This window comes from Tympanuchus pallidicinctus, unplaced genomic scaffold (genome assembly GCF_026119805.1).
Source record: "Tympanuchus pallidicinctus isolate F22 unplaced genomic scaffold, pur_lepc_1.0 scaffold8, whole genome shotgun sequence".
Taxonomy (NCBI): Eukaryota; Metazoa; Chordata; class Aves; order Galliformes; family Phasianidae; genus Tympanuchus; species Tympanuchus pallidicinctus.
Genome location: NW_026294802.1, coordinates 54726967 through 54753977, shown reverse-complemented (window position 1 = coordinate 54753977; position 27011 = coordinate 54726967). Strand labels below are relative to the sequence as shown.

Here is a 27011-nt window from a genome sequence, read left to right as displayed (position 1 = left end):
CGAGTGAGTACTCAACATTACCTTCTAGTGTTCCTCTTTGTGCTTCTTACTATTAATCAGGAATGCTTTTGGCCATGCTAGTCACCTTTTCTTCCACACAGGACGTAGCTGAGAATGGATGTTCTGCAGCACCAGAGCAGTCTCTACCAAGACCAGCACCTTCTCCATTGGTTGAAAAGAAAGACACTAAATTAAGAGAGGACAGAAGACCAATCACAGTACATTTTGGTCAGGTACGTGTTGGTGTTAGGATTTTAAGTTGTGTGACACAGGAAAGAGCAAAAGTAGTTCAGAGAAAGCTCAAATATGCAGGTTGTTTTTGGGTTTTTTTTGTGACTGGGTTGTGCTGTTATACATTAATTTCTGTTATATGGGATTTTAAAAACCTGTTGTCTGTGGCTCATGCATTCCTTTTGTTCGTATGATGGTTTTAAGGAAAATAAATCCTATGTCAATTTAGGGGAAAACAAAAGTAAAATGATTGTAGCAATTTTATAAGATATTTTGCAGTTTTAGCATGCAAAGTACTACAGCCCCCAGGAGTGAGTATGTATAATTTAAAATGATCTGTTATCCAGACAGATCATTAGTGTCAATATGGAACATCCAACTATTAAAGCATTTTAGCACTCTTTGAAAATTAAAGGTGGTGAACTAAGATGAAAAAATCAATTAATAGCTTATTTGTGTGCTCTATTTCAGCATTGACAACTGAGATATGCGCATTAGTTACTCTGAAAATGTTTATTTCAATATGTTTGCAGAAGAGTGAGTGTGTTTTTAAGAGCTAATTATTTAGAAAATGTTGAATTTGCTGTGATTATCATGGAAAAACATACAATATTTACTACCAGTTTGCCAGTGTTCCCCTATTAAGTGCTGCTTGACTCAAAAATAACATTATTTTATTTCAATTATTTTCTTTCTCTGTATGTATCGTGCATGTATCTAATCATGATAAAAAAAATGGAAGTTAGTTTAGGAACCATAATGTGCCTTTAAAAAATTATAAAATGGATGATAATTATAAAATGTGAAGCAAACCAGACTTTCAGATAAGTATTTATTAATAGAAACTGCACTGCCTGGGTAGGTACTAGGCAGGAATACCTACGATACAATCATTGCTCAGAGCAGTGTTGTCGGTATCATTTGAGAATCTGATTTGTTTCTTTCAGAACTTTTTCTGGAGTACTAAATGTAATTTCTGGGGGGCTTTTTTTTTTTTTTTTTTTCCAAAAACAGATTCTCTTTCAATTAAATGTTTGCAGTAGCAATTTATTTGTCGCTTACTTTCTGTGCCAATACAGCTGAGAAGGACTGGGACTACTGGAGAGACGTAGCGATCTCAATCCATTTAACACAGCCAAAAATCCAGATAGAGATTTTATGAAAGATGGATGGTTCAGGCTTTTTAGTGATTAATGAAATGAATAATCAAATGCAAACTGTGAATTTAAATTCATGAGATTTTTGAATGGTCGCTTTCTGTGTGTCAAAAGGAAAAGCACGCAAGCTTTAGAGAACCTCTGGCTGCGGTGAACGACTCGCTTGCTGAATGCCTGCTGCTGACATTACGTTACAAACGCTGCTTTCCAAAAAATCAGCCAGCTTCACAGCTGTACGGCTGTCTCACTTACAGCCTTTGTCCTTTTGCAAGTCCTTTTTTCCCAATAGCCCAATGCCAAACTGAAAATTAAATCATGCTTTATTTCAAAAGGCAAAGATGGTCAGGTTTATGAAATACAAATTAAGGCTTTTGGGAGAAAAAAAGCAGCATTTACTGCTTAAATGGAAGATGGCTTCTAACTAGTGATTAAAGGGAGAGATTTTAGCGTCACTTTTAACTCTGTCTAGAATACTGTAGGTGGGAACAATTAAAAAGCCACAAGAACTCTGAAATAAGGGCTGTTTGTGCATTCACATTTCTTATAAACTGAAGAGGATGAAAGGGGCTTTTTTCTCATTGTGGCTTGCTTTCTATGTCTGCTAGTATTATGCTGGTATATATGGCAAAGGCAGACTTTTTTAAAATGCATGCATGCGGATTAGGGTCAAGCCCTGTGTATCAGTAATGCAGTAAGCCTCGTCCATAGCACTGCAGTGAGAGAGCCTACCAACAGCAGCGAGATGCTTTAATTGAGACATGCTGTCAAAGTGACAAACACATTTGCATACAGTCTATTTATTTTCGTTGGAAAGGTCTGCAGTCTGCTGTTGGTTGAACATTCTTAATCAGCTCGCTGTAAGTGAGCCGGCAGCTAGCTGTCCTATGCTAGGTGCTTCTCTTCATTACATGACAGATTAGCTAAAGGGGGATGGGCTAGCAAGCCAGTAGCAACCTTTAATTTTAACTCATTATCTCTCACCATATAGTGAGTTGGTTTTCAGCTTTTCTAAATACAGTTGTGTATCTGCAGTCGTTAGAGTACAAAAAATACCAGTAAAACATCTTAAATTGCCTCTGAATGTATAGCACTTCAACTGACTGTTCTCAAACATGTAGCAACCATTACCTAACTGTATGAGATTTTGGAGTGTAGTACCTCATTTTGGTGAGTGGTTATCAGACATTGTTTAAGAGGGTTGTTTATTGTTTTTAAATTAGTTTCTGTAATACTAAGACATTGTGCAAAAGCTCTCCTTGGTAATGAAAAGGATTTTAGCCAGATAGCCTGGGACCAGGACAAGTGATCTTTCTTGGTAAGGCTCCATGAGGAGACTGCAGTGGAAGAGTGCGACCGCAGCTCTTCCTCTTTGACTTCATGTGCTCTGCAGTTTACAAAGGGTGTAGCTTTAATGTGAGCCCTCTGATCAGGCAGGTGTAAGGAACTCTCAGGGACTCTGAGGCAATGCAGTTCCTCAGCAAGTAGCAAGAGCAGTACAGACCACCTAATGGGGCTTCATGAGTGGGGAGAAGGGGGAGCAGTTTTCCAATCATTGATAAGATTCCAATGAATAGTGTGTAGTACTGCGTAATACTGCCTGGTCTGGGGAAAACTGGGATTCATTTTAGTAGAAAATACCCTGCTACAGAGAACATCCTTTGTGAATGTCTTGCTATTGCTTGCCTTCTTCCTGCTTTTTGCCTTATAACGTGACCAAAACTTACCTAACACATCCAAACACACACTGCATATTCAGCCTCTGGCAGCCACCGCCTTGCTGACGTGGGGCTGTGTGGCACTGCCAGCCCACAGCCTATGGCTCAGCAGTGCTGTGGGACAGCAGCTACAGCCCCATGCACACGCTCCTGCTTCGTAGGTAGCTTACGTATTTATCTTTGTCATTTTTACCTGTGTGGAAAATAAATACTGTGTCACAGTGGCTGTTTGAAACACATTCCTTGTCCATGCAAGCAGCTATTAGTGGCTCCTGAGACAGGATCCAAAGCTTGAAACCTTGAGGTCTGCTGGAACACTGGAACTTGTTGGGTTTTGTGGGTTCTTTTCTTTTAAATATGTCCTTTTGTTTTCACCGTAATGGCTACAGAGATTTTAGTTCTCTTTATTGGTCTTCAGTTTTATCTTTTCATGTTCAAAATACCTTTTCATGATACTTTTTCAGATTGTGTCTATGTTAATGTTGCAGAGATTGTGTTTTGGCTGTAAATTTCACTTTCCTTTACTGACCTGTTACTGGTGGGAAAACTACTGTGGCGAGGATGCTGCACAGAAGCATCACACTAACAACCTTCGAGTTCTTCGCTCTGATTTTCATTTACTGATGATTGATCTGTATTGCATTTGAATGTTGTCTGATTTTAGAAGTTTGTTGTGAATGTTGTCTGGGAAGCTTTTAATATCTCTGTATGAGCATGACTTCTTATTTGCTGCCCTTATGCCACAGGGGAGAAAAAAAAAAAAAAAGAGAAAGAAAATCACGCAAGAAATGGAAGAGGTCATTTACATTTTCTTTCTGCAAGATTTAGCAATCCTGACAAGATGTTTTTGGTTTTTTTTTGTAGTTTTGGGATTTTTTAGAGGCAAAAGTCTCAAATGTCTGCTTCAAGTATTTGGCTACGGAATATTTATACACGTTACATATGTCATATCCAAAAAGAAAAGAGTCTGGGAAATGCAGGCATTTCCTTAATGATGTTGATTGTATCCCTGTTTCAAGTTTCAAGTAACCAGGCAGCTTCCAAAATTGCTTGCTGAGCTTTTAATGAGCAGAAGGCTTTCTCTGTTCTTTTTCTTATGCATTTATGTTTTGCGTTATCTAAAGGAAAAAGTAAAATAGAATGGATGATTTTGCTGAGGGAGAAAGGTAGTTCAATATCCAAATCTGATCCTTAAGAAGCCTTTTTCTTTACTGGGCCACTCATACGCCAGTAGAGCTGTGCTAAACACCTACTGTATCCGTGTGCCACAGCCATGGCAGGAAATGTTCAGTGATTTTTCAGTTTTGTGACCTACTGAGCTCACAGGATACATTGACTGGTCTGAACTACTGCAGCTGTGTGTCCTGGTGTGTGCAGGTATGGCTCCACTGGAACTTGTCGCATTATGCAGTCTGAGATGGTCCAACAGAGCACTTGTGTTTGGTGGTTGCAACTCTCTTTTTGGGGAGTGAAAGGAGCACTTTATTTTCCAAAAACATGCGTTTTACACGTCCTTCTTCTAATGAAGCTTTTGCTAACCATACTGCATCCTTTCCCTTCCACCCCTAATCAAATGCTCCAATGAAATGCTGCATGACTGTTCCTACAAGAACCTCTTTATTTGTGGTAGGTCATTGCCTGAGCCTGGTATTCTCATCAATCTTTGAGAAATGGTGTAGATAAACATAAAAGGGGGTGAGCCTAGCTTCTTTAACAATAAACCTAAACTTCTGTACAGATTTTTACATGGCCAGAAGTCCAGCTGGTCAGGTACAACCAAAGCAGCAAATGACAACAAGCTGCTAAAACCATTCTTTGTTGGGGAAGAATGTTGTTTCGTTAGATTCAAGTTTACTGGCAGATCTGCTCAGCTCTCTAATTGTTTCTTGTACAGTTAAGATGTCTTTTGTCAAATTAAGTTTGCGTTTTGGTTTCTATGGCTTATTATTATTTACTGGCAAATGGAATATTTTATTTTATTTATGGGCAAGAATGTAAGGCTAAATAAAATTTAAAAGTGCCTTATAAATACATCCCAAGAGATTCATTCATAATCCATTGCATACTCAGGAGAATTAGTATTTCAGGGATTGATGTTAACAATGAAACAAATAGAAGAATGCTCATGTACTCGTGGTAAAGCAGCATATCAGACTGTGGAAAAACTCATCCAAAACTTTAAACTTTCTTGGGCATGGAATTGAAATAGTCACCTTATTTGCTGTTTTGTTCATTTGCTGTAAAGGAACTACACATAAATCTTCTTTTTTTCCATTCATGATCTGCACCTAGACGTGCAAAATGAAGAACTCTGCTTTGTAGGGCAGGTTTCTTCTTCAAGAAGATTAAAGAGCATTAAGAGGTCAGGGGGAGGATGGGGAGAAAACCAGCCAGCTACATTCCAGAAATGCAAAACTGGATCAGTGAGGGCAGAGGCAAGCAGAAGGGAGGATTAACTCCAGTGTAAAAGCGAGCAAGTAAGGATGGAAGGAAGGCTGCTTTGCCAGACCCTGTGACTCCCTTCACACCCAAGTGCATTGGAACAATAGCAGATTTCCCCAGATCACAGCAAGCATTGTGTAGCACTGAGGTAGAAACCAAAGGGGAAAGGGGAAAACAAGTTCATTTTCTAATATTTATGCAACTGTATGCTGTGACTGCAAAGCCAGCCTCCTCTTCTCCTTGCCCCTCTGAACTATTCTGACAATAGAGGTACCTTCGTTAATAAAATGAGCTCCCATTCCTCCCTTCCCCACTGATGAGCATTATGCTTTCTCTGTTCCTTTCTGCTGAACCATGTAGAGTTTCCTCTCTCTCTCCATTTGATCCTCTATGTATTTATTAAAAGTATAAGCTTTTTTCTTTAAAATTCTTCCGTCTCCAGAAACCATATTTTCTATCCTCGTTTCTTCTCACTTCTTTCTTTGACTGTTCCTTTTAGAAAGGAGTTCACTGTAGCTCAGTAGAAGTCACTTTGCTAGAAATGAAACTGTGTTGTCCGTCCAATGTCTGTTTAAGACAACTCAGATGTCTGATTGCGTTCTTAGATTACTGTATTTGTAGACAGGGGAACAAAAACAACGCCCATTGACAAGAAGGTAATTCCTTTGATTAAATTCTGCTGTGTGGTGTGCAAGATTTTCGAAGATGACAATCCATGGGGAACGAATTATCTAACTAAAAGGCTTGCACTCTTGTCATGCATGTAAGTATTTGACAAGTGAGACCTGGCTCTCACTTTAGGAAGATATATACACCGCCTGCCGTGCATACCCAAAAGTTACTGCCTCTAAGGTACACACTTGCCAGTATTTTGTAACGAGCAACCGGGCAGGTGTGTCTTCAGCAGCCACTCCAACATAGCATGCATGTAGCTTATACCATGTAGGAATGCCTAATTTGCTGTAGGATTTTGTGACTCTACTCCGGCATCCAGCAGAACTGTTCATCCACAAAGCATATTCTGGGCTATGGCTTTTAGTATTTGCCAACTGTCCTGGCTTTTCAAGCACTTCTTAAACAAGGATGATCAGAATAAATTTACTGCCCTGAGTACATTCAAGTTATATGCCATAATGGTTGGATGTATGGAGAAAATATACTGTGGTTGAGCTGACCTCCTTAGTGCTCTGTGACAAGCAGTAGCAGCTGTAACGTGTCTGTGCAGAATTCCCTTGTTAGTCTTGTTGTGTCAAGGAACCCATAAATATCTTGGAGAAGTTTCTTGGTCCGTCACTGCTGGCATGTGGAAACAAAATTGTGCTTTATAAATAATACATACATATAAAATAAATACGTCAGTGCATGCAAGGCTAACCAAATCATCTAGATTGACAACTTTAGAAAAAGCTCAGAGGCCTTATGGGTGACTTGCATAGTGTATCAGTGTTGAGCAGCATCCAGAAGTTTCTTATGTACTTCTTATGAAGTGGATAGGCCAGAACTGCCTGAATTGACCTCTAAATCACTTGATTAAACTAAAATATTGAAAGGAGAGAATATGTGGAACATGTGATTCTTCCAGCTGCTAACTCCTCTGTGATTGCTTGTTTGGCCAAGCATCCTTTGGATTTGCCCTTCAGAGCTGAGTAAAATGGTTGAACAATGCCATGCTGCAGATACAGGAGCCATGTACTTTTGCATGTTTACATGGAAGAATGATGATTCGCCGTGATTATGCAATGTCCTGAGTGAATGATGAAATTGAACCCAGCAGATAGTCATTGCTGTTAGGAGGTTCCTTAAATAAGAGACCCTCTCTCTCTCTTTTTTTTAATACAAGTATTCTACTTACTAGAGAGCAGCAGTTGTTAATAGATAATAAGGGCTATACACGTTTTCCAACACTTTAAATCATGTCATTTGAGCAGTTTACTTGGTTTGAATCCCGGTATCAGGCCCCCAGAAAGCCCAGTGTAGAACTGACAAAAAGACCGGTTGAAAAAGAAAACAGATGAAAAGTGTGACTTTTTTTTTCTTTATATTTAAAATCACATTGCTGTATTTTCCAGTATTTTAAATGAAAAATATATGTAGTTAGTTCCATGTTGACAATGTCCTTGAGGATTTGACAGTGAGATTTTCCAGCGGTTGCTCTTCGTTAGAATCCTGGTGGAGTTTAATAAGGCAGCCGAACTGCTGGCACCTCCAGTTCTTGTTTGTTCTCCGAGGGCTCGGGGCTGCTGCAGTAAGCACATCGACCAGGGCTGATCATTACAAGGGCGTACGCCACCATGAATAAAAATGTCACACGTTTTCCCATCTCACAGCAGTACAAAATGTCAGTCCTGTCAAACAGACATTGCAGGTAGCAGCGAGAGTCAGTACAAATTGGGAAGCCGAATATTCCCCAGCTTTCTGATATTCTTCATTTGAAGCGGAAGAAAAACAGTTGTTAACCTATTAGCTGTGATTTTAAACTCTGCTGAGATAGTAGATGGATAGACTTTAATACACAGGGATAAATGTATTCCTAGGGCCTGGGATTTTTTTTGCAGTGTGTGCCTCCATCGACGTATGTTGAGAAATAGAATGAAAAGAAGCCATTGCAAATCACACTTAATTTTGGGACAAGTACTTTGGAAATTTGAAAGTCTGCTCAGTGAGATACTCTCTGTCTCAGAACCCTTCCCTATTTTATCTCTGTGAATAGTTCTGAAAAAGCTCCTTGCTGTTTTACTGGCAATCCGGAATGGGTGCAGTGCTGTTCATTATGTTTGGGGAGTTTGCTTTTTGGTCCTCTCATCATTCCATAGTATAACTAGAGGTTGGGATTTCTGCACAAATGAAAGTTACGCTGCTTTCAGGCTGAGGTGTGTTGTGTGATGTGGAGTCCATGGGGTTTGCTGTTTTCTGGGTGTTAATTTGGGTGTGACTTAAGATGCCTGGTAGAAGGTTCTTTGTTCTCCTTTCTTGGGGGAAACCATGAGCTTATAGGCTCCTTTCGCTTCCTTCTTTGATTGTATGCTTTTATATTATGTAATGGAAGATTCCTGCCTAGAAAGGTAAGGGGATCCTCCTTGTTTTCTCATTAGACTAATCAAAGGGTTTAGTTGTGACAGATTCTCTTCCCTTCCATAAGTTCTTGGCATTGAACTTGAACATTGAACATATATATAGGCATTGCCATGGTTTTTTGCCAGATTTGTGCTACCTTCCCAAGCTACAAATACAGTTCAAAGAATGAGACATCTCCTAAGACATGGAGGGGTTTTTTTTAACCACAGGACCCAGCAGATTTCTGTTTGAAGTATTTTAGAGTGTAAATCAAAAATATATGTTGTAAAGCATACACTGTTCTTGTCATACCAGTTTGTGAGCTGTGCATATGGGAGTATGTAAAAAGTAGTGTATGTGCTGTGCAGGATCTGAATGGGTAATAAAACAGCTGCTTCATAGATTCCATCTGCTTTCTGTACTGAATCTTTTTAGGCACCGTACATTTTCAGTGTTGTTATTGTATCTCCCTGCCCCCTTCCCCCCCCTTTTTTTTTTCTCCAGTGAATGTTGAGTTGAGGTTCAGCATATTTTTCCAAAGTCAGTGATCCAAATCCTTTGCAGCATGATGTATTTGAGCTTGGGAACATTCAGGACAGTGCATCTTTATCTCATGTCTCATTGTCTTTAAGACATACGAGCAGTTTGTAAATCAGCCCTGAATTTCTGAAGAAATTAAGTTGTCTGTGTAGAAAAGCTTTGCTTTGGAAATGGTTGGAAACACGCCTCACTACTAACTTGAGAATGAGAAACACTTCCTTCTGTATGAGCTGACATACCAGCTTTCGTCTAGTTGGGTTTCCTTTATGCCTTTATTACCAGTTGCACTTGTTGCTGCATGTGACATAGCACCTCTAATTTACTGATAAAGGCTCTGTTTTGAATGCCACCATCTCAACCGAACCCTCACTTCACAGTACAGAAATGATCTTTTTGTAATGTTTTCTCTAGTATAAAAAAAACTAAATTGCTGTATTGTGAAAGTTTCTTGGATATATAATAGCTACTTTATGATCTGTGGTATGTATACTTTTTAAATAGTATTTTTACAGTGTAAAAGTGAATGTAAGATTTTTTTCTTCCTCCAGCATCTCACAGTTTAAAATTGCTTGTCTTGTAATTAGAAAACAGTGCCATATCTGCAGTCGTAAAATTGGCTTCCTGCAAATTTTCTTTGTCTTGTTGCTTCAGAAGTATTTAGAGTAAAACAATTAAGAAAAATATCTAGAGTAAAAAAGTATGCTGGTAAACAGCTACTGATAAGAAAGTGCTAATTTAGACATTTCTCCTCTTTGAAGAAAAAAACCACTATAGTATACATATTTAGGGACATACCTAGGATAGCAATTTAGCAGCTTTTAGCAATGTAGCTCTGGGCTGTTTCATCCTCACAGTGCAGGTAATTAAGTTGATAATCCAACACAGCTTCCCCTACTGACCTTTCAGAATCGGAGTGTTTTGCTGCATTAACAAATTAACTTCTAATCAGTGGCTTTTCCAGTAAATATGGTCTTCATATAATTCAAATATACTTGCTTGTCCCATTTTGGTGACACATATTTACATCAACATTAACAGTGGAGCTCTGGCAAAGGACAAATAACTGTTACGTCTTGGTGGGCCTCCATCTCAGCGACTCCTCCCTGCCCTTTGCCTATGCTCTTTTCAGTGCTTCAGACCACTGGTTGTTTAAGCTGTGCTGTCTCCCTGTCCCTCTGTTATTGAAAGAACACACTGCTCTTGGTGTGGAGATTTGTCTTATTGTTCTTCTCGGAACTCTGTAATGTTTCAAAAATTAGTACGTACTGTGATAAGTGCAAGACGTGGTGCAGTGGCTGTACTGTGGCCAGTGAGGTTCATGCAAGGTGAAGGTATTGCTAACTGCAAACTTTTCCCAGTACTCCACCATGACGACTTGCAGCATGCTGGCTCTTGAACAGAATTGTCACTTTCTGATCTTTACTCTCTTTACTGTCTAACAACTTATGTAGTAGGTAATTAAGGAACCCTCTCACACGCTTCCTCGGGGGGGGGGGGGGGGGGGGAGCGGTAAGCAAAATTCAGCTATACGTGTCCCTGCAGTGCCTATAATCAATGCATTGGCTGTCTCTCTACAAGGCAGTTCTCATCACTGCATTGTCTGTCTGTCCTTTTGTGCCTTTGTCACACTTCTTTTCACAAACTTTAATAATGTGTTTAAAAAACCACATTATTAAAGCAGTTTAAAAAACACTGCTTTATCAGTTAATACTGTTGATGCTGCAGTCTTGCAGTGCCTCCTGAAAAGTTACCCTATTTTTTGCCATGGAGGGAGAAACCGATCAGATTTGTTCAGTGATATGAACTAATACTGAAGAAATAATATCAACTTTTTGGTACAATATGAAGTGATGACTTTCAATTCTTACATCAATCAAAACATTTTTGTCCAGAATTTTAAAGGTCATGGGAAATAAGTGGTGCTCAGGACACTGCTAGCTGGGAGGTTACTTGAAAATCCCACCTAAGAGAATTCTGTGATGCAGAAATGTTCATAATTTTCAGGTAACTAAAGTGAAAAAAAGCAAACTGAAGCATACATAGAGAAGGCATTAGGGAGAAAAAAAGAAAAAGAAAGAAAGAATAATAGCATATTGTTTTCCTGCTTCATCAAATAGTTTGTCTAAGTAGCTCTGTCATAAGTGGGTGCCTTTAACATCGCTAGAAAAGTGCAAATTTCAAATTTTTTCAATTGTTTCATTATGATTCTGAAACAGAATGGAAAATAAGTATGGTATCTCACATAACAAGAGTTAAATATACTTCAAGATTATGCTCTCAGCCTGAGCAGGTAAAGTGGGGAAATACTCAGTGCTACAACTCAGCGTCTGTGATGGAATTGCATAATAAGAGATGCGGAAGAAAAACTAGGCAGAAGGGCTAACAGTAAGCACCTCAGCTCAGCAGCAGGTTGTTTCTCTCCATTTTCCTTTGATTTGGTGCTTACTTTCTTGGAATATATAGTTGGAAGCTATCACATGGAAAGATTTTGGCCTCAGCTCTCCATGACAAGTGCCGTTTTTTCCCCGCCCACCTCAAAAATCTGAGCTGAGTGAATGTGTACAATCTGGCACATGAGTAAGGCTGAATAAACCCATTGGTGCAAATTGTAAGTTAATGGGAAAGCGTGATGAGATGCAAGAAGAGCATGAAAATCGTCTGAAAAAGAGTAGGCTGTGACACAGCACGAGGGTAGCAGAATGAGAATGTGTGTCACTCTGGAATAAAGACTATGCTAATAAGAAGTTAAAAACTGCTGAAATATGAATCTGGAATCTTTTTTTGAGAGAAATTCAGTAATTTGTGTAAGCTTTCTTTTTCTGTCTGAAGAACCCAACTCCTGCTGCCAGTTGCTGTTCCCTCTGTTGGGTTGACAGGCTTTTGTCCGCAGGATGCACTGCCAGGTGCTGCGGGCAGCAGCACGGCCTGTTGTCTGCTGGAGCAGGCATTTGAAGGAGTTCCTGCCACTCCTCACTGCAGGCTCTACTTTTCACTTTCAGTACTAATATGTGTATTGAAGATACTGCAGAAAAGGCATTAACTTTGATTTTGTTCTCAATATCAAAGTTGTACTTTAGGATGATTTTATTTAGAATCTCATTAATTATCAGTGGGCTCCTTGTCTAACAGAGCATACCTTAAGATACCATCTGTGTGAGGAGACTCATGCTGCTGGCTCAGTCAAAAGCAGCTCAATTGGAATAGCTCCAACACAGTTACAAAGCAGTAAGTTGGCCAACTGCTAATTTTAAAAGCGAGAGACCAAAATAAGCACCACTGCTCCTGCCTTCACTAGAACTGTTGGTGATGCAGGGATTTGCTTTCTTTACTATAACAGTGCACTCTTTTGCTGTAGGCAATTCATTTAAACCTCGGTCCACTACAGTACGTAACCATGTGTTCATCTGTGTATGAGAGGTTTAATTGACCTACAGTGTTCCCTCATGCTTTTAAATGTCTTTGCTGGTTTGAGGCCTGTAGAGTGTAAGCACTAAAATCTCTCTTGGGATTTTAATGTGAGCTATTTTGAAAATCCTGCTTTGCAGCATTCTTTTCATTTGTCCGTGGAACACGTGGACCTGTAGCTTAGAATCCTTCTTAAGCATCTGTGTTGTCTCAGGTGAATTTTGGATGATCTGGCATGGAGTGTTGATTGTACTACCTTTAGTTTAGCACAACCGATGTCAGTATCTATAGCTTCCTTTTCTGATGTGGCACTTTGAAGGTCAGGAGACATCTCTGTTTTGAAAATGATTGCATGTTGTACAGTGAGTATGAAGTTAGATAAATCATGTCATCCACTCCAACTGCTTTTGCCACAAAATAAGAGGTGTTTTCATGTAGTGACTATTTAATTTACCTATGACTTAAGTTTCCACTTTGATACAGCAGCAAAGACTCCGTCCGCCTCGGCCACCGCCTCCAAAGATACAGCGTTCAACTAGGCCCGTGAGTAGCTGGGAGTTTTGTTTCACTGCCACAGCTTAACACTGCCTGAATTGCTCTACTAGTAGTATTACTAAACCTTGGTAGTTTGGGTTGTCAAACAAGCAATGTGTGAATTATGCACCTAAACTCCCTTCTTCTCTGCTGCGGCACAGCCCTGGGATCTGCATTTATTCTGCTTTTCTTTGACGAGTTCTGCAGCTTTCAGTCAGTTCTGCAGGTAACTGATGCTGCTATTGCAATATTTGTTTTACTTTTGTGGTGATTTCTTGAACAAAAGGTCTTGCTAGGCTGGGATAAGTTTTTAGCCAGTGAGTTTTTGAAGACTTGCACTAAACTAAAATACAAAAGGAAGCAGAAGTCTGAAGAGATTCAACAAGTTCTGCTTTAAATTAATTTGAGACACTTTATTTTTCACCATGGAATAGATGAATGAATATATATAAAAAAGCAAAGTCTCTATTTGGACAGTGGAATATTAATACCATATTATGGATGATATACATCCATACTTCATGTTCATGTAACATTACCTGGAATGAAAAACGTTGGCCTAAGAAATGAGTCTTCTTCAGAAGAACTGCACAGAAATTGCTCTCAGTGTAACTCCTGTGTTAGGATGGGATACCTTATCTAAGCATTTTTCATTCAAAGCTCTACTGCAGTCTGATTATTAAATGTAAACTATACCAGATGCCTCTGAGGATGGAGACTGTACTGGGTCTGTTTCAGTGACTTCTTCATACAGGAAAGTGACATCAGTTTAGAGGGGTGTTGTTTTTGCAGCAGTCTTGAAAGATATTTGTTTCTATTCAAGCCTTCTGCTTTATGAATATAATTTCACCAATAAACAGAAAGACCTTACTCCTTGCTTCCTTAACAGGAAGGTGTGTAAGAAAAACAGATGCAAGTTTTCAAATCTAATCTTGCTAAAACTTGTTACAAATGTGCAGTTTTGGATGAGCAGGCAACTGGTTAACAAGTGCACCTGGGTGTGTGTGAACTTTTGATCTTTGATGCATGTTCCTATGTTACATTTCAGTAGCATGTTTTTCTTTTCCCCTCTCTTTTAACTCTGGGTGTTCAGCTTAACAGTCACTGTTATGGATTTGTGCACTGAAGATTTCTGTTTTCTGTGTTTAAAAGGTAGCATTGACTGTGCTTGTGTGTGTTCTCTGGAACATAACTTGTACAGCAGGCCCTCCTGGATTCATTACACTGGGAACAAACTTTCCGTGGTACAAAGGGGTTCCCATACTGCTTCTTGGTCCTCTTGCTTTGTGCTTGGCAGGGGAAGCCCCATGAGGGCTCTCTGCAGTTTCTCTGTACTGAGGTTGCTGAGCAATATTGTTCAGATTGAGTAATTTATTACATGAAAGTCTTGCTAAGACTGTTTAATCTTATTGTAGTGTGTTAATAGTCCTCGCTATGATGTGTTCGTGTCAACTATCTTTGCTCCCAATGTGATTGATAAAAGGTTGGAAATGTAATAAAAGCTCCTGTTGCATTCATCTTGCTGTGTCAGTAAGTGGAACAGAAATTCGTCAGTTGTCAAGAGGAAATTCAGGATAAATGTAAATTATTATAATAGCTCCCAAAACTATGCTTCTACCAAATGTATGTAAATTTGTTGTTGTTCTGAACTGTTATTTGGCTTTTAATAGATGAAACACATTTTTTGTGTGTAAATATTCTTTTGTGCAGGCTGATTTTTCCCTCTTAGAATTTTGGCATATATTGCAGAGGTGGGTATCAGCAAGTAATTCATCCTGACCTTTTACAGGAAGGCCTGAATGAGAGGCCAGCTCTCTCTGCTCCTCCGACCAAGTCAACATAATGGCAGAATTGCTGAGAAGTTGTTTTCAGGCTGTATCTGTTACAAGAAGGAATTTGTGGGAATTAGTCCTTGCAGTGTGAGTCATTACTAATAGTGAGAACAAAAACACAAACCAAAGAAGGTTAAAGAAGCAGAACAGATATGTTCTTTACATTCTGTTGTTTTGGAAATGAATTGTAGTGATGTTGTGAGAGGGTGATTGTAATTAATAGAGATCTGTTAGAATTAATAGGAGCTGATTGGAAACTTCTTTCAATTAGCAAAAGTTGTAATATGATAATTATTCATAAAGTTGATAGGGACAGTAATAAGCACATTTAATCCTGTGCTGAATATTTACCTTTATTCTCTAGTCCCTGTGCTCATGTAATTGGATTTCTTTCCTACCTTTGCATTTGATATGCATTTAACCCTGCCTATTTGGCTAAAAATCCAGAGAGGAATTGGCTCGATTCCTGATTTTTCCTAGCAGTCCCTCATGAACAATACTCTAAATCCTACTTAGCATGTCACCCTATGCTTTACTGGTCTGGTGACCCCCTGGAGCCATCCAAAATTCTCATCTCTTTTGCTCATCACAATTGCTCCCCCAGGAAAAAAGGTGAAAGTGTTCACAGCATGATGACAAGCCAGTGTTACACACCATATTTCAGCTTAAATTTAATTAAACAAGTTTCTTTCTTCCTCTTTTTTTCTCCTTCTTGTTCTCCCCCCCCATCCAGTTCGTCTTGCTTCTCTCCCCCCCACCCTTGCACACTCTTTCTCTTGCTCACTCTCTCTGTTTTATCAGCCCTAATGAAGCAGTATTCCTCATCGATCCTGCTGATTGCCAGCCCATTCCTTTTGTTTGTTGGCACCGAGCCATTCAGCCGCACTCTGACAGCTCAGCTCGTCTAATTAGCTCTGTTGTTCTTTTCCCCATGTTTCACCACGTTGCAAGTTCAGTTGAAGTTGCCACAAACTTAATCCTTCCATAAATTCACGTTCTTAAGCTGTCTTTATTGAAGAGAGGAAAGGCCTTGTGTGGGGACAGATCTTCAAGACCTTAACACCTGACCTTTGTATAAACTCTTTTTCCTGAGAAACTGTGGCAATACATCTCTGGGTTTCTTCATCATATCTGCTCTACACCTTTTCCTTTGAAATGAAAATTCAATACAATGATCTTGCTGTTGAGTTCTGCATGCCATTGTGCATCGTAGAAACAGTGCTCACAGCTTAGCAGCTTTTTCCTGTCAAGAGAACCTGAACTAAATGTTCTTAAAAGCATTTAAAAAAAAACCAAACAAACAACAAAACCCAACCGAGCAAACGAAAACAAACAAAACCAAAAAGCTCAGAGATGGGGGCACAACCAGTGCTGCCATTGCAAACAAGTTCATCAGTCATCTGAAGTGTACTTGGATTGTAGGCCTGTAACACCTTTTATATTTGGCTGTTAAAGAGGTCACAGGCCTAAGAGGGCAGAAGTTGAGTTGTGTTCCTTACCTTGTTGAGGGCTTTGGAGATTCCTGTTGGTTAACATTCAGCAGAACCAGCAAGTCAGACTGCATTCCAGGTTGGGTGCTTCTTTAAAGGAAAAAAAAAAAAGAAAGCAAAAAAGTGGACAGTTGGCTGTACACCCTTGTCCTGCAATTTTTCATTCCTGCATTTGGCTCAGAGGAATAAATTCACCAACAGGGTTACTCATTAGTATAGGTAGGCACGTGTGTAAATTTTGCCCATTTAGTGATCAGCTGTGCTTATTCCTTTCCTTGAAGTTTAGCTTGTTTGCTTATGGAGTTCACGTGGGTAAATTCAATTGATTTCTGAACATCAGAAGATAATGGAGATGTTATGTGCAATTCAGCTGGCAGCAACGTCACCTTCCACAGAAAACCTTTGAGTGTTATTGCAGACAACAAAAGATCACTAATATAACCTCAGTGATGTCAGTGATAATGTGTCTGTGAAGGTGTTCTGATCAGCTACTGGAAAGAACCATATTTGTGAAGAAAAATAGTATTTTTTCATTTACAATATTTACTCTTAAGTACAGTTTTTTTTCAGTGCTCTCTTTTACAGAATTATTCACTTGAGGAGCTGGCTTCCTATGAACAGGCGCACAAAAGGATTAGGATGTCAGAACTGAACAACAATATCCATATAGTGTGCAATGCAGGCCTTTCCAGTTTCACTCTGTCAACTCACTCTTTTAGATGAAGCTTACATTTAGAAAACCTGTTTATCAGAAAATTACCCTGTTCTAAACAGCACAGTTGAGCAAATTTTCACTGACTGGCTAATGGTCAGTAGCAAGCATATAATGTCGTTTGCAACTCAAAACGTGGGTTTTTGTCCTTTAGCAAATTGTGGGACTGCATAGTTTGCATCCAAACCAATGGATTTGTAACATTGTTGAAGCATAAAAGTTAAAACTGACTGTGAGTGTAAAATACCCTTAAGACCATGGTAATTATGCATATGTTGCCATGTATATCTGTTGCATGACCAGCTCTTGAAGTATCTGATGAAGTGTGTCTGTGTATGTGTATGCAATAGGTTCGTCCTCCAAGACCTCATGTTGTTAAGAGACCCAAGAGCAACATTGCTGTGGAAGGACGAAGGACTTCCATTTCCAGTCCGGAACAGTAAGTACTTTGCAGCTCTACTGCTCTGCTTCTCTCCAGTTGCGTTAATGTTAGCAGACTGTATATTCAAAATTTAAAAAGAGAAAAAAAGAACTACAAATCCTCATTGATCTACAGCTCAGAGTTCAACATTTTTAGAGCAATTTAGAGGAGCAGTGAGAAAGCATGCACTGGTGCTTTCCAGATATCCAGCATGGTGACAGTACACTCTTGGTGCAGGAAATCACACTGGACCTTGACTCAGGGTGACAGGACAGTTGCACTGATCTGAACTGTTCCTCGTCAGTCATCTCCTCACTGCAGCACAAATTGCATATCTCATAGCCACTTGGAATTACCTGCTTACGTTCCAGTCTGTGGTGGCCTTATTCTAAGTAAAGTGAAATGCTTTAGCTGATGCCCAAGATTCTAGGGTATTTGTTGTATCTGAAGAGAAGAAAATCCCATAAAAAGAAAAGTGGTTTGTTTCTTTAAGACTCCTTTTCCCAGATGGGTACCACTGCTAGCGCTGCTGTTCGTAAGGAAAGAGAGTCGGAGGTTGGGTGTTTTCCCCTTTCCAAATTATATGCTTGGAGCTTCATTTCCCAGTCATTTTAGAATGGAGTGGAATTCTGACTTTTGGCTAGAAATGAATGGTAACTTTAAATTCTACAGCTTCATTTATTCATTTTATAGTGGAATTTGGTTGCCCTCTTGTGGAGTAGATTGCAAATCCTGTCAAAGGGGGATACGGGGAGGTGGCTGTCTGTACAAAAATTATTGGAATTTTTATAAAGTTTTTTCCTTAATATTTAATATGACTCACTGCATGGTTGATGTACCAGGTGGAAGATAATGGAGTCAATTTAATCACTGTGTATGTTTCTCATGAACTACTATGCGTGTTTTGATTCAGAAGCTGCTCAATGATATTCCATTGTGGCTTCCTGATAACATTTATTTTCAGCTCCTGCAGTGTCTGATTGAAAATAAAGAAGCATGAATGACAGGCATAATATTTACGCTAATGCTAGTGATATGTTAAATTACAAATATTATTTTTCTTGATTTTAATTGATAGCTGTTAATTTTAGTGAGTCTGTACATTTCAGCTGCTTTCACACATTTTATATATATTTTTGGATGGAGATTATTGGTGGTAATCTACCAAAGATAATGATGGTTCTCTGTAGATATAAAGCTGATGTATTTTTCTCTATGATCATTTTAGTACTGAGAGATTTTTCCATCTTAGCGATGTGAAAGAAAACCAAGTAATGTTCCTAGAACCTCTGGCACTTGCTGTGCAGTACCAGGACTTGGACTTTTCCTTGCCTGCCCCAGCCTCAATATTTTCTAGTTCAAATTCAGTGGCTCAGCAGCTACTGATGTGTTTTCATCCTTTCCTTTCATCAGCTTCAGGTGGCAAAACAAATGTGTACAGAACTCCTTCCAGACAGTTAATTGTAGAATATTACAGCCAACCAGATATCCTGTAATGTGCGTGGTTAGTTTTAATACAAACAAGTTAGAAAGGCAGGAGGACAAGAACTATGATTTGGGATGTACAAGTGGGGGAAATGTAACTTTCAGGGCACTGACAGATACGGATCTTCAGCGCAGAAGGAAATAGATGAGACTTGGAATTTCTGCAGTTGGCGAAACCACAAGCGAGCCTGAATTTGTTGTGATGGCAGAAATATCTGCAAGATCATGCAGGTGGCTCGCAGTGCCTTGGAGACAGGGAAAGGAGCACTGATCGACTTCTTCCTGGCTATTTACCTCAAAATGGTATTTTGAATAAACAAAAGGTAATTTTTAAAAAGTAATTAAATATTTATAATGACATTTTCCACAAACATTTTTTCTATCCCTTTACAAAATAATTTTCATTTATTGTTCTAAACTAAAAATATAACACTAGTTCTATCCTTAAAGAACATGCATTATTTTTCTCCCTCTTGGATCAGACTGTAATGAATGAAAACACTACAATTTCTATTTTTGCTGTTGTAACTTGGTAGCATTCAAGTGCTCATACTGTAGATCAGAGGAGATTCCTTGAAAGCCGCAGCAGCACTGAGAGTGCTTTTTCTTGACCTGAACTTAACCAAAATATTTAGCTTAATTGCACTGGTTCCAAAGCTAATTATTAGCCAGTTATGATCAGGAGCTCGTATGGAGGCTCTGCTTGTAAAGAGAAGCATCTGCTCCAGAGAAATTTCTTTTTTATAAACTAGCTTTACATTTTTGTCTTGAACTGATTGATGATTGAAAGCTTCAGAGCCGTTTCCCAGGCTGTGGTCCCCACTCAGACTTGGGCTTGCATCCTGCTCCTGGCTGCTGGGACGGCGTCCCGGCGCTGTGGCACAGATCACAAGCAAGTTGGTTTCAGTGCAGCTTCCTTTCCTTCCAGGACGGTGCCTGTTATTTCTGAACAGTCAGCCAGCACGTAGATGTCCTTTCAGCTGTTAGATTTATTAATGCATTTCTTACAATATTAAGAATTTTGTATCTTGAGTTATAGGAGTCAGGTTTTTAAATCTGTGCAAAAGAATATTATTGTAAGAATGCATGTGCTCATTTTCTAACCAGTCTTCCATTAAAACTCAGGAGGGTGGGAGTCTTGTTAAACCTTCATATTTAGAGGAGCTGGTGGAAGAGTTGTTTTTTTTCCCATTACAATTTTCAGTGAGTTTCTTTCCATTTCAATAGAAACGTGGCGTTTTTGTTTTGTTTTGCAATCAGATAAAAAAAGCAAGGCTTGTGATGTACAAAGATTCTTCCAAATTGCCATTAAATCTAAAATGTATTGTTTAAAAAATTATTATTAAGCAGGAAGAACCTGAGAGCTCAGAAAACATAGGGTTGCCCTTTGAGGCAATACTAAACGTGTGGACACATCTCCTTAAGCACAAATTGGGTGTTCACAGAAACAAGGTGTTGCGTTTTTTTACAGATAAGCAGTTTTTCAAGAGCTCTCTTTTACACCACAGCAAGATTACCCATTAAGTTTAGAATAGGCTTCCAGAGAGCTCTAGGATCTGTTCTCTAAGTACTGGCTTACTGAGGAGCTGGCATCTAGGGCATGCAGAGTGGGAGGAAATTAAAATAGGAAATCAGAGGGTCAGGCTCACAATTAACAGCATGTCAAAAGGGTCTTGGGCTGGCTAAACCCGTGTCAGTGCTGCAGCAGTTCATTATGACTTTCCAGAACTCCTGTAGGACTTAGAGAAGCTAATGGTTTTCTCTTATATGGTATGAATGAAATCAGACTGCAGTGCAATAGTAGGTTATTACACTGAATTTAGCGTGAAGTCAGCATGACGGCTGTGTTAAATGATACAGGCTCATAAAGCCCATTAACTTCCAGTTGATGTAACCAGGCTCTCGAAGCTCTGCCACACAAAATTTGTGTACTGTAAAGCTTTTTAAGGCATCACTTCAAGCAAGGGTCTCTGCTTAGGAAAAAGCTAAACCCGCAAGTAGTCATTTGAGCAAGGTTGGCTGGAATCCAAAGGACAGTCCTGTAGACTATAGCAGATAGATTGGTTGCATGGCTTTGATTCTTCTGCCACAAGAAAATTGATTTATAAAAAGCTACATTCAATAAAGGTGGTGCCAAGAACGCAGATGGCCCAGCAAAAGGACAGCAAGTGGGGAAGATGCACACTGAGAGCAGCCGTGCTCTTTGTACGTGGCCAAGCAAAAACCTTTGGGAGCCTTCCCAGATTCCTTCCTGTCTCTCCCACTTTTCCTGTAGGATATTTTGCAGGAAACAGTTCTGGTGCTTATTTCTGCCATCTACCTACCAAATGTGTGCAGCTTGCCTTTGTAAAGAGAGACGGCTATGATATCTGTAGGGGAAATTGGTGAACGCGTACTTATTATTGAGAAATAGGATGAAAATGTGAGATGGCTTTGTAGAATCTTGCATCTAGATCTGTCAGAGCAGGCAGAGGTGTCATCCAGCTTGTTCCCACTTTAAATCCTTTGTTCCTTTTTTTAACTTTGTAGAAATTGCATAGAAAGTTGAGTCAAACTCTGAGGCAGTTACCTGCCCTGACTGCTCCCTGTGATCACACAGTGATTTCTGTTATCTGATTGGTTTACTCATAATTTTTTAATACTTAAAAATATGCTTTATGCTAATATTTTAATTTTTCTTGGACTGTTCTGCTTCTGTGAAGATTCACAGTATGCAAAGTGTCACTTTAAAAAATAAAATACTTTACTGTTCCTGTTAGCTCACACTCAGGTGTGCTGAATATGCAGGAAGGAATTCCAGGGACAGGTCTGTGCTTTGTTCGTAGTGAAGAGTTATGGGGCAATCCCCTCAGTCCCAAATCTCTTATTTCATACTGGCAAGAAAAAAACCAATGCATCCAAAACCCTCATTCTTTTCATTTTACTGTCTAAGAGGGACAAATTCCTTAATTCCCTGGAGTAGTGGCACAGGTATTCTTTAAAATATAAAGAATAAATCCTTCCTCAAATTTGGGAAGCCCTTTTCAGGGGAACAATGGCATCAAGACCGACATTACTCCATCGTATCATCATCTCTGTAATCAGGAAAAAGCAAACAGTTGATAAAATACACAAATTTATTTTTTTCTGAACTACCTTTTAAAATTATTACAGAGTTCTCCTTATTAATGTCCAAATCCTGTACTCACATTTTCAGTGTGTATTTTTTCTATCTCAAGTACATTTAGGTGTCAATTAAATTTGAAATATCTACATTTGTCAGCATTTCATTTTTGGCCAGTGTGATGTGCTGCTGATTTGTCCATGCATCCTGACACATGAAAAAAGCTCCTGAGATGCAGATCTTCCTCATTAAAAAAGAAACCCATACTATCATAATGGTACGCAGAGCCATGGAGCGCATCCCCAGCTTTATTGCACTGTGTTTCTGACATGATATTTAAAAAGGAACAGCCACGGCTGTCAGTACTGTCATATGCTAGTGCTAACCGAAGACATGTTAAACTAAACATTAGAAAGAGATCAGCAAGTCATCTGCATGGTAACTCAGCTAAGAGATTAGGTAGGCAGGAGCTGGTGCAGTCATGTGGAGATGATGAGGGTTGTAGCTGTGACGGACACATCCTTTCTTCCCTCTAAGGCTGCAGCAGCGCCTGCCTTGTAGCCGGGCTTGCTGTGACCTGCCTTTCAGAGACAGCTCTTTGTGTATGAAATCCTAGCAAGTGGTGGGTGGCAGACTGCAGGAGAGTTGGCGAATTGGGTTAATGAGGGAATCGGTACTTTTTTTGGATTCCACTGCCTCAAGCTAATGAAAAATTTAAACTTGGACGATTTTAAACTGTTCATCCCTTATCTGTGGCCGCAATCTGTTTCAGAGAACACTGACGCTGAAGCTGAAGCGCTTTCTTTTTTCTAATTAGGAGATCCCACTTTCAGGACTCTTCCAACAGCAACAAAAGCGTGCAGGTTATCTTACAATGAATGTGATCCTGTTGCACTGGTCTGCGCCGAGGGGCAAATGATGAATTAGCAAAAGAGATCTTATTTCTTCAGAGCTCGTTTTGTGCATACACACACAGACACAACACGTTTGAATTTGGCGTGGTCTGAAGGCAAACAAAAGGGATCAGAGGCGGTGCTGCGAGGGCAGCGGCACCTGAGATCTGCTGCGTGCCATCGCCAGGCGTACGGCCGGGCAAAGATGTGTGGGCAGTCAGCATCGCTCCTGATTCCCAGAAAACAATTCTAGATTTGCTTGAGTCGTATTAAATGTTATGGTACTTTGCAAAGAGAAAAAGCTGTGTGTGTATATAAGTTCAAAAAAAAATCTATAAGATTCTCATATAAATCAATGTACTCTTTAAGCATCTTTGCTTTCTGAAACTCTTTCAGATAATTTTTTTTTTTTAATGCAAGTTGAAGCCTTTGGATAGCAAAAAAAAATTAAAAAAAGTTTAAAAAATGGCCATTTTTTCCTAATGCAGTGGCAGCTCCCTCTCTTTCCCTGGATGCCTATTATAGCATGAGAGGAAAAGAACAGCTATGCAACAGCTTTAATTGGAGTACCACAGACTATGATTTAACACTATCAGCTGCATCTGCTGCCACCGCTATTTTAGACTTTTTATTAATTAGCTCTGACCTGATTGTGAGTAACATTTATTCACGGTGGCAGTTTGGATCCCCTTGAGCTGTCACTCACAGTGTCCAACTTCTCTTTTTCTGACCTAATGTTTGGGACTGTTTCTCAGAACACTTACATAGTTATTTAACAATTAGACCAAAGAACTAAGAAACACTGAAGGCTGATTATGAATGCGGGAGCAACTGTATCTGTACTATAAAGGTAACAGATCAAATTCCTTTTCTTCCTGCGCTTTTGGTCCTCTTCTGCAGTGTATTCTCTTCTTATCTGTGATGTACGTAGCTGTGAGGTATGTTACCACTGTTCTGTTGCTTATGGGGTCGTGACCTATCCTTTGTCTCCCACGATGAGCCTGATGCTGCTTACATTGAAGTAACAAACTTTATTGCAGACCTCAGTATTAGCAAAACTAAGCTCCCATCTCAGTTGTCAGTCATGATGTACGTTTTGATTCAGTACAGTAGCTGGGATTTTCTCAGTGATATGTGACTGACAAAATGTGGGCAGAATTGTGGATTTCTGTATTGGTTCTATTGCAACAGGGATGTGATTGCAGGTCTTAGCACCCTACCCTACTAGATAACCCTAGAAAACCCGAGGTTTTTAGAAGAGTTTTATTTTCTGCCTAGACAGTACAGCTCAACACATGTCTGCAGAGCTCTTTGCAGTGGCACTCAGTCACGTTCAGAAATTACTTACAGCCTATGAATCACTTGGTTTTCTCTCTCCTCTGCAGCTTGCAATGTGACAACTTGATAACTTCCTTTTCTCTCCCTGTTTCCCTCAGCCTTGTAAAGCCTATGCGACACTATACAGTCTTCCTCTCTGAGGACTCTTCTGATGATGAATTTCAGCAGGAAGAGGATCCTGTATCTGGCTTCTCTGAAAACTTTTTCTTCTCTGCTCCTTTTGAATGGTCTATCCTTTATTCTTTCATTGTATTAATTCAGTCTTTAAACAATGGTTTTTGCATTGGTCAGGGTGCCTGCTTCTTGCAATTTTGGAAATAATCTTGCAATCTTTGTACAACACTTGATGAATGTTCTGCATTTCTCCTGCTCGCTTTCATATTTAAAGGCATGCAAAAATATGCTTCTGCATGAAACACTATGCAGTAATGCACAGTTTATTGCGTTACGTTCGAGTTGAGCTCTGTAGGAGGTTCCTTCCACTTGCCCTTTGTTCCAATGTGCTGCTTGTGTTCCTGTCCAAACCTTCTGCCACTCTTCCTCGTGCAGTGCTAACTGTGCTGTTTGGATTGTCCTGTGAGCTTTATTTCAGCGCAGCCATCAGCTTGTTCCAGTTGTGTGCTCCCTCAGGTACCAGTTCCTCGGTGACTCAGAGCAGTCACCATGCAGAGGACCTACGAGGGTTTTGAGTACAACCTGACATAGAATTATACAAGAAATAGCAAGCTGTTTGTTGGGTTTGTGTGCAGGGTTCTTCAGTGTTTCAGTAATTTTGCAGTGTGATTTCATGCTAAGCAGATGAGCATGCAGAATGTGAGAGATTAAAGATGCAGTCAAGATTTGCAAGATCATTGTTTTCCTGAGGAGTGCCCCATCAGCTGTCTGGTACTTACATTATTACATTCATGTGTTGCTAGCTGATTGCCTACTACTTATTTGTTGATGAAGGAAGTAAGGACTTTATAAATTTGTGTGATAAGGATGTGTTATCATAAAATACGGAAAGAAGAGGAGGGTTCTTCCATATTATCCTTGGCTTTGGAGGTCTCACAAATAGTTTCATTTAATTGAAACCTTGTTTAAATGCCATGGTAAAATTGGCTGCCAGTCAAATCACTGCAGATAAGTGTGTCACTTCTTGTTATTAATTGGATGTGCATTATGCTGCTGTTCTCTGTACACAGAACCTATATGCAAATCTGCTGTTGTTCATTTCTTTTTGCTGAGGTATGTACAAGAAAAGCATCTTGCTAACTCGGCCTTGGCTGTAAATGTAAAATAGGTGTCTCCATAATGGATTGTGGTGTTTCTTGATAACATGACACCAGTACAAACATTGGAACTCTGCACAGTGTTCCCAATTATTGCAGGAAAACACTGAATTATGTTTTGTGCTGAGTTAGCTTGAAACTGGGAATGTAAGTGGCTGCAGAACACCAGCACTTTGTGGTGTGCTTGCTCTGACTTCCTGTGTGCAAGGCCTGAGCACAAGAAAGCCATCTGCCTGAGTGGGAAGGGCCAGGCTGTCACAGCAGAGAGCTGGCATCCATCTATTCCTGCTTTGGGAGACTTGGCTTATCAGTCTGTCTGTAAGTGCATCACCACAGCTTTCCTCCAAGTACTTCCATCTTCCATTTTTTTTCTTCTGAAAACTCCTTGAGTGCCAAAGTCATCTCTGTATGTCTGCCCTCAGTCATTTTGCTCACATGCCTGCTGTTCATGAGATGCTGTATGCTGCATTTTCCTACCCAAAAACAGTTTGTTTGAGTGTTCCAGCTCCTTGGGAAATAGTTGTCTTTAAAAATAAGAGAAAGGCAGTCATTTGCAGCATGATTTTTGTTTTCCTCTCTTGTAGGCCTCAGCCGTACCGGGCTCTGAAAGAATCTGATAGTGCTGATGGGGAAGAGGCTGTCAGTCCAGAAAAGGCAAAAGAGCCTCTGCCTCCAAGCCCTCTCCTCTCCAGCAACGCTACAGAAATCAACCTCCTTGAAGACATTTTCCCTAACTTAGAGGTAGAAACGCAGCCTCAGACTCTCAGCCAGGCTAAGAGCCTGGAAGACCTGCGGACTCCAAAAGAAGAGGCAGATCAGCGATGCACGTTTGATTACCAGGTTTGGACAGAGTTCTATATGCCCTGGGGCAATTTGCAAAGAACTAGGGTTGTCTGTCTTCCATTATTCCTTGAATAATATTTAGATAGTATTGAGTAGGTGCATCCATTTGTCCATGTGTTTCAACGTTCCTTTCTGAATTAAGAAACTATTGAAATGAAACTCAGTTGTCAGATAGTGGCTTTTTTCATTAAAACATCAGTTGGACAATCTAGATTGCTGAAGAGGAATATTCTTTGAAGAACTTCACTGAATATATACAGCTGAGAAAGTGGCAAACTCTAACAGGAAAGAAAAGGATGTAATTTCTACCTTAAAGTAATATTTAATTTAGTGTTAGATCCAGATGTTTCATTTGACAGCTTTTGCTGTACAACAATTGAAGTTTTTCCACTTCCATACCCTAGATATAGATGCGTGCTCCTTACTTGGCTAACAGCAGATGCCACAATATATCACAGCTGAACAACTTCTTAGAGGAAGAGCTGTAACTAACAGTGTGGAGTTCTGCTTCTGCTTTCCTGCCCGTCCTTCTTGGCCATATGCAA

General features: G+C 39.7%; 1 protein-coding gene across 12 annotated transcripts in view; it reads left to right on the top strand.

Annotated features, from left to right (window-relative positions):
- DENND1A (DENN domain containing 1A) overlaps window positions 1–27011 on the top strand; it is a 170900-nt gene that overhangs the window by 141914 nt on the left and 1975 nt on the right. For 5 of the 12 annotated variants that reach the window (XM_052668120.1, XM_052668122.1, XM_052668118.1 and 2 more), the window contains 5 exons: window positions 102–233; window positions 13028–13087; window positions 17463–17551; window positions 24451–24579; window positions 26208–26463. In XM_052668120.1, coding sequence (XP_052524080.1) covers window positions 102–233; window positions 13028–13087; window positions 17463–17551; window positions 24451–24579; window positions 26208–26463 — 666 coding nt within the window. Of the gene's footprint in view, window positions 1–101; window positions 234–4405; window positions 4481–13027; window positions 13088–17462; window positions 17552–24450; window positions 24580–26207; window positions 26464–27011 lie in introns of all 12 variants that reach the window. The other 7 variants (XM_052668128.1, XM_052668127.1, XM_052668130.1 and 4 more) reach the window with 6 other exon arrangements.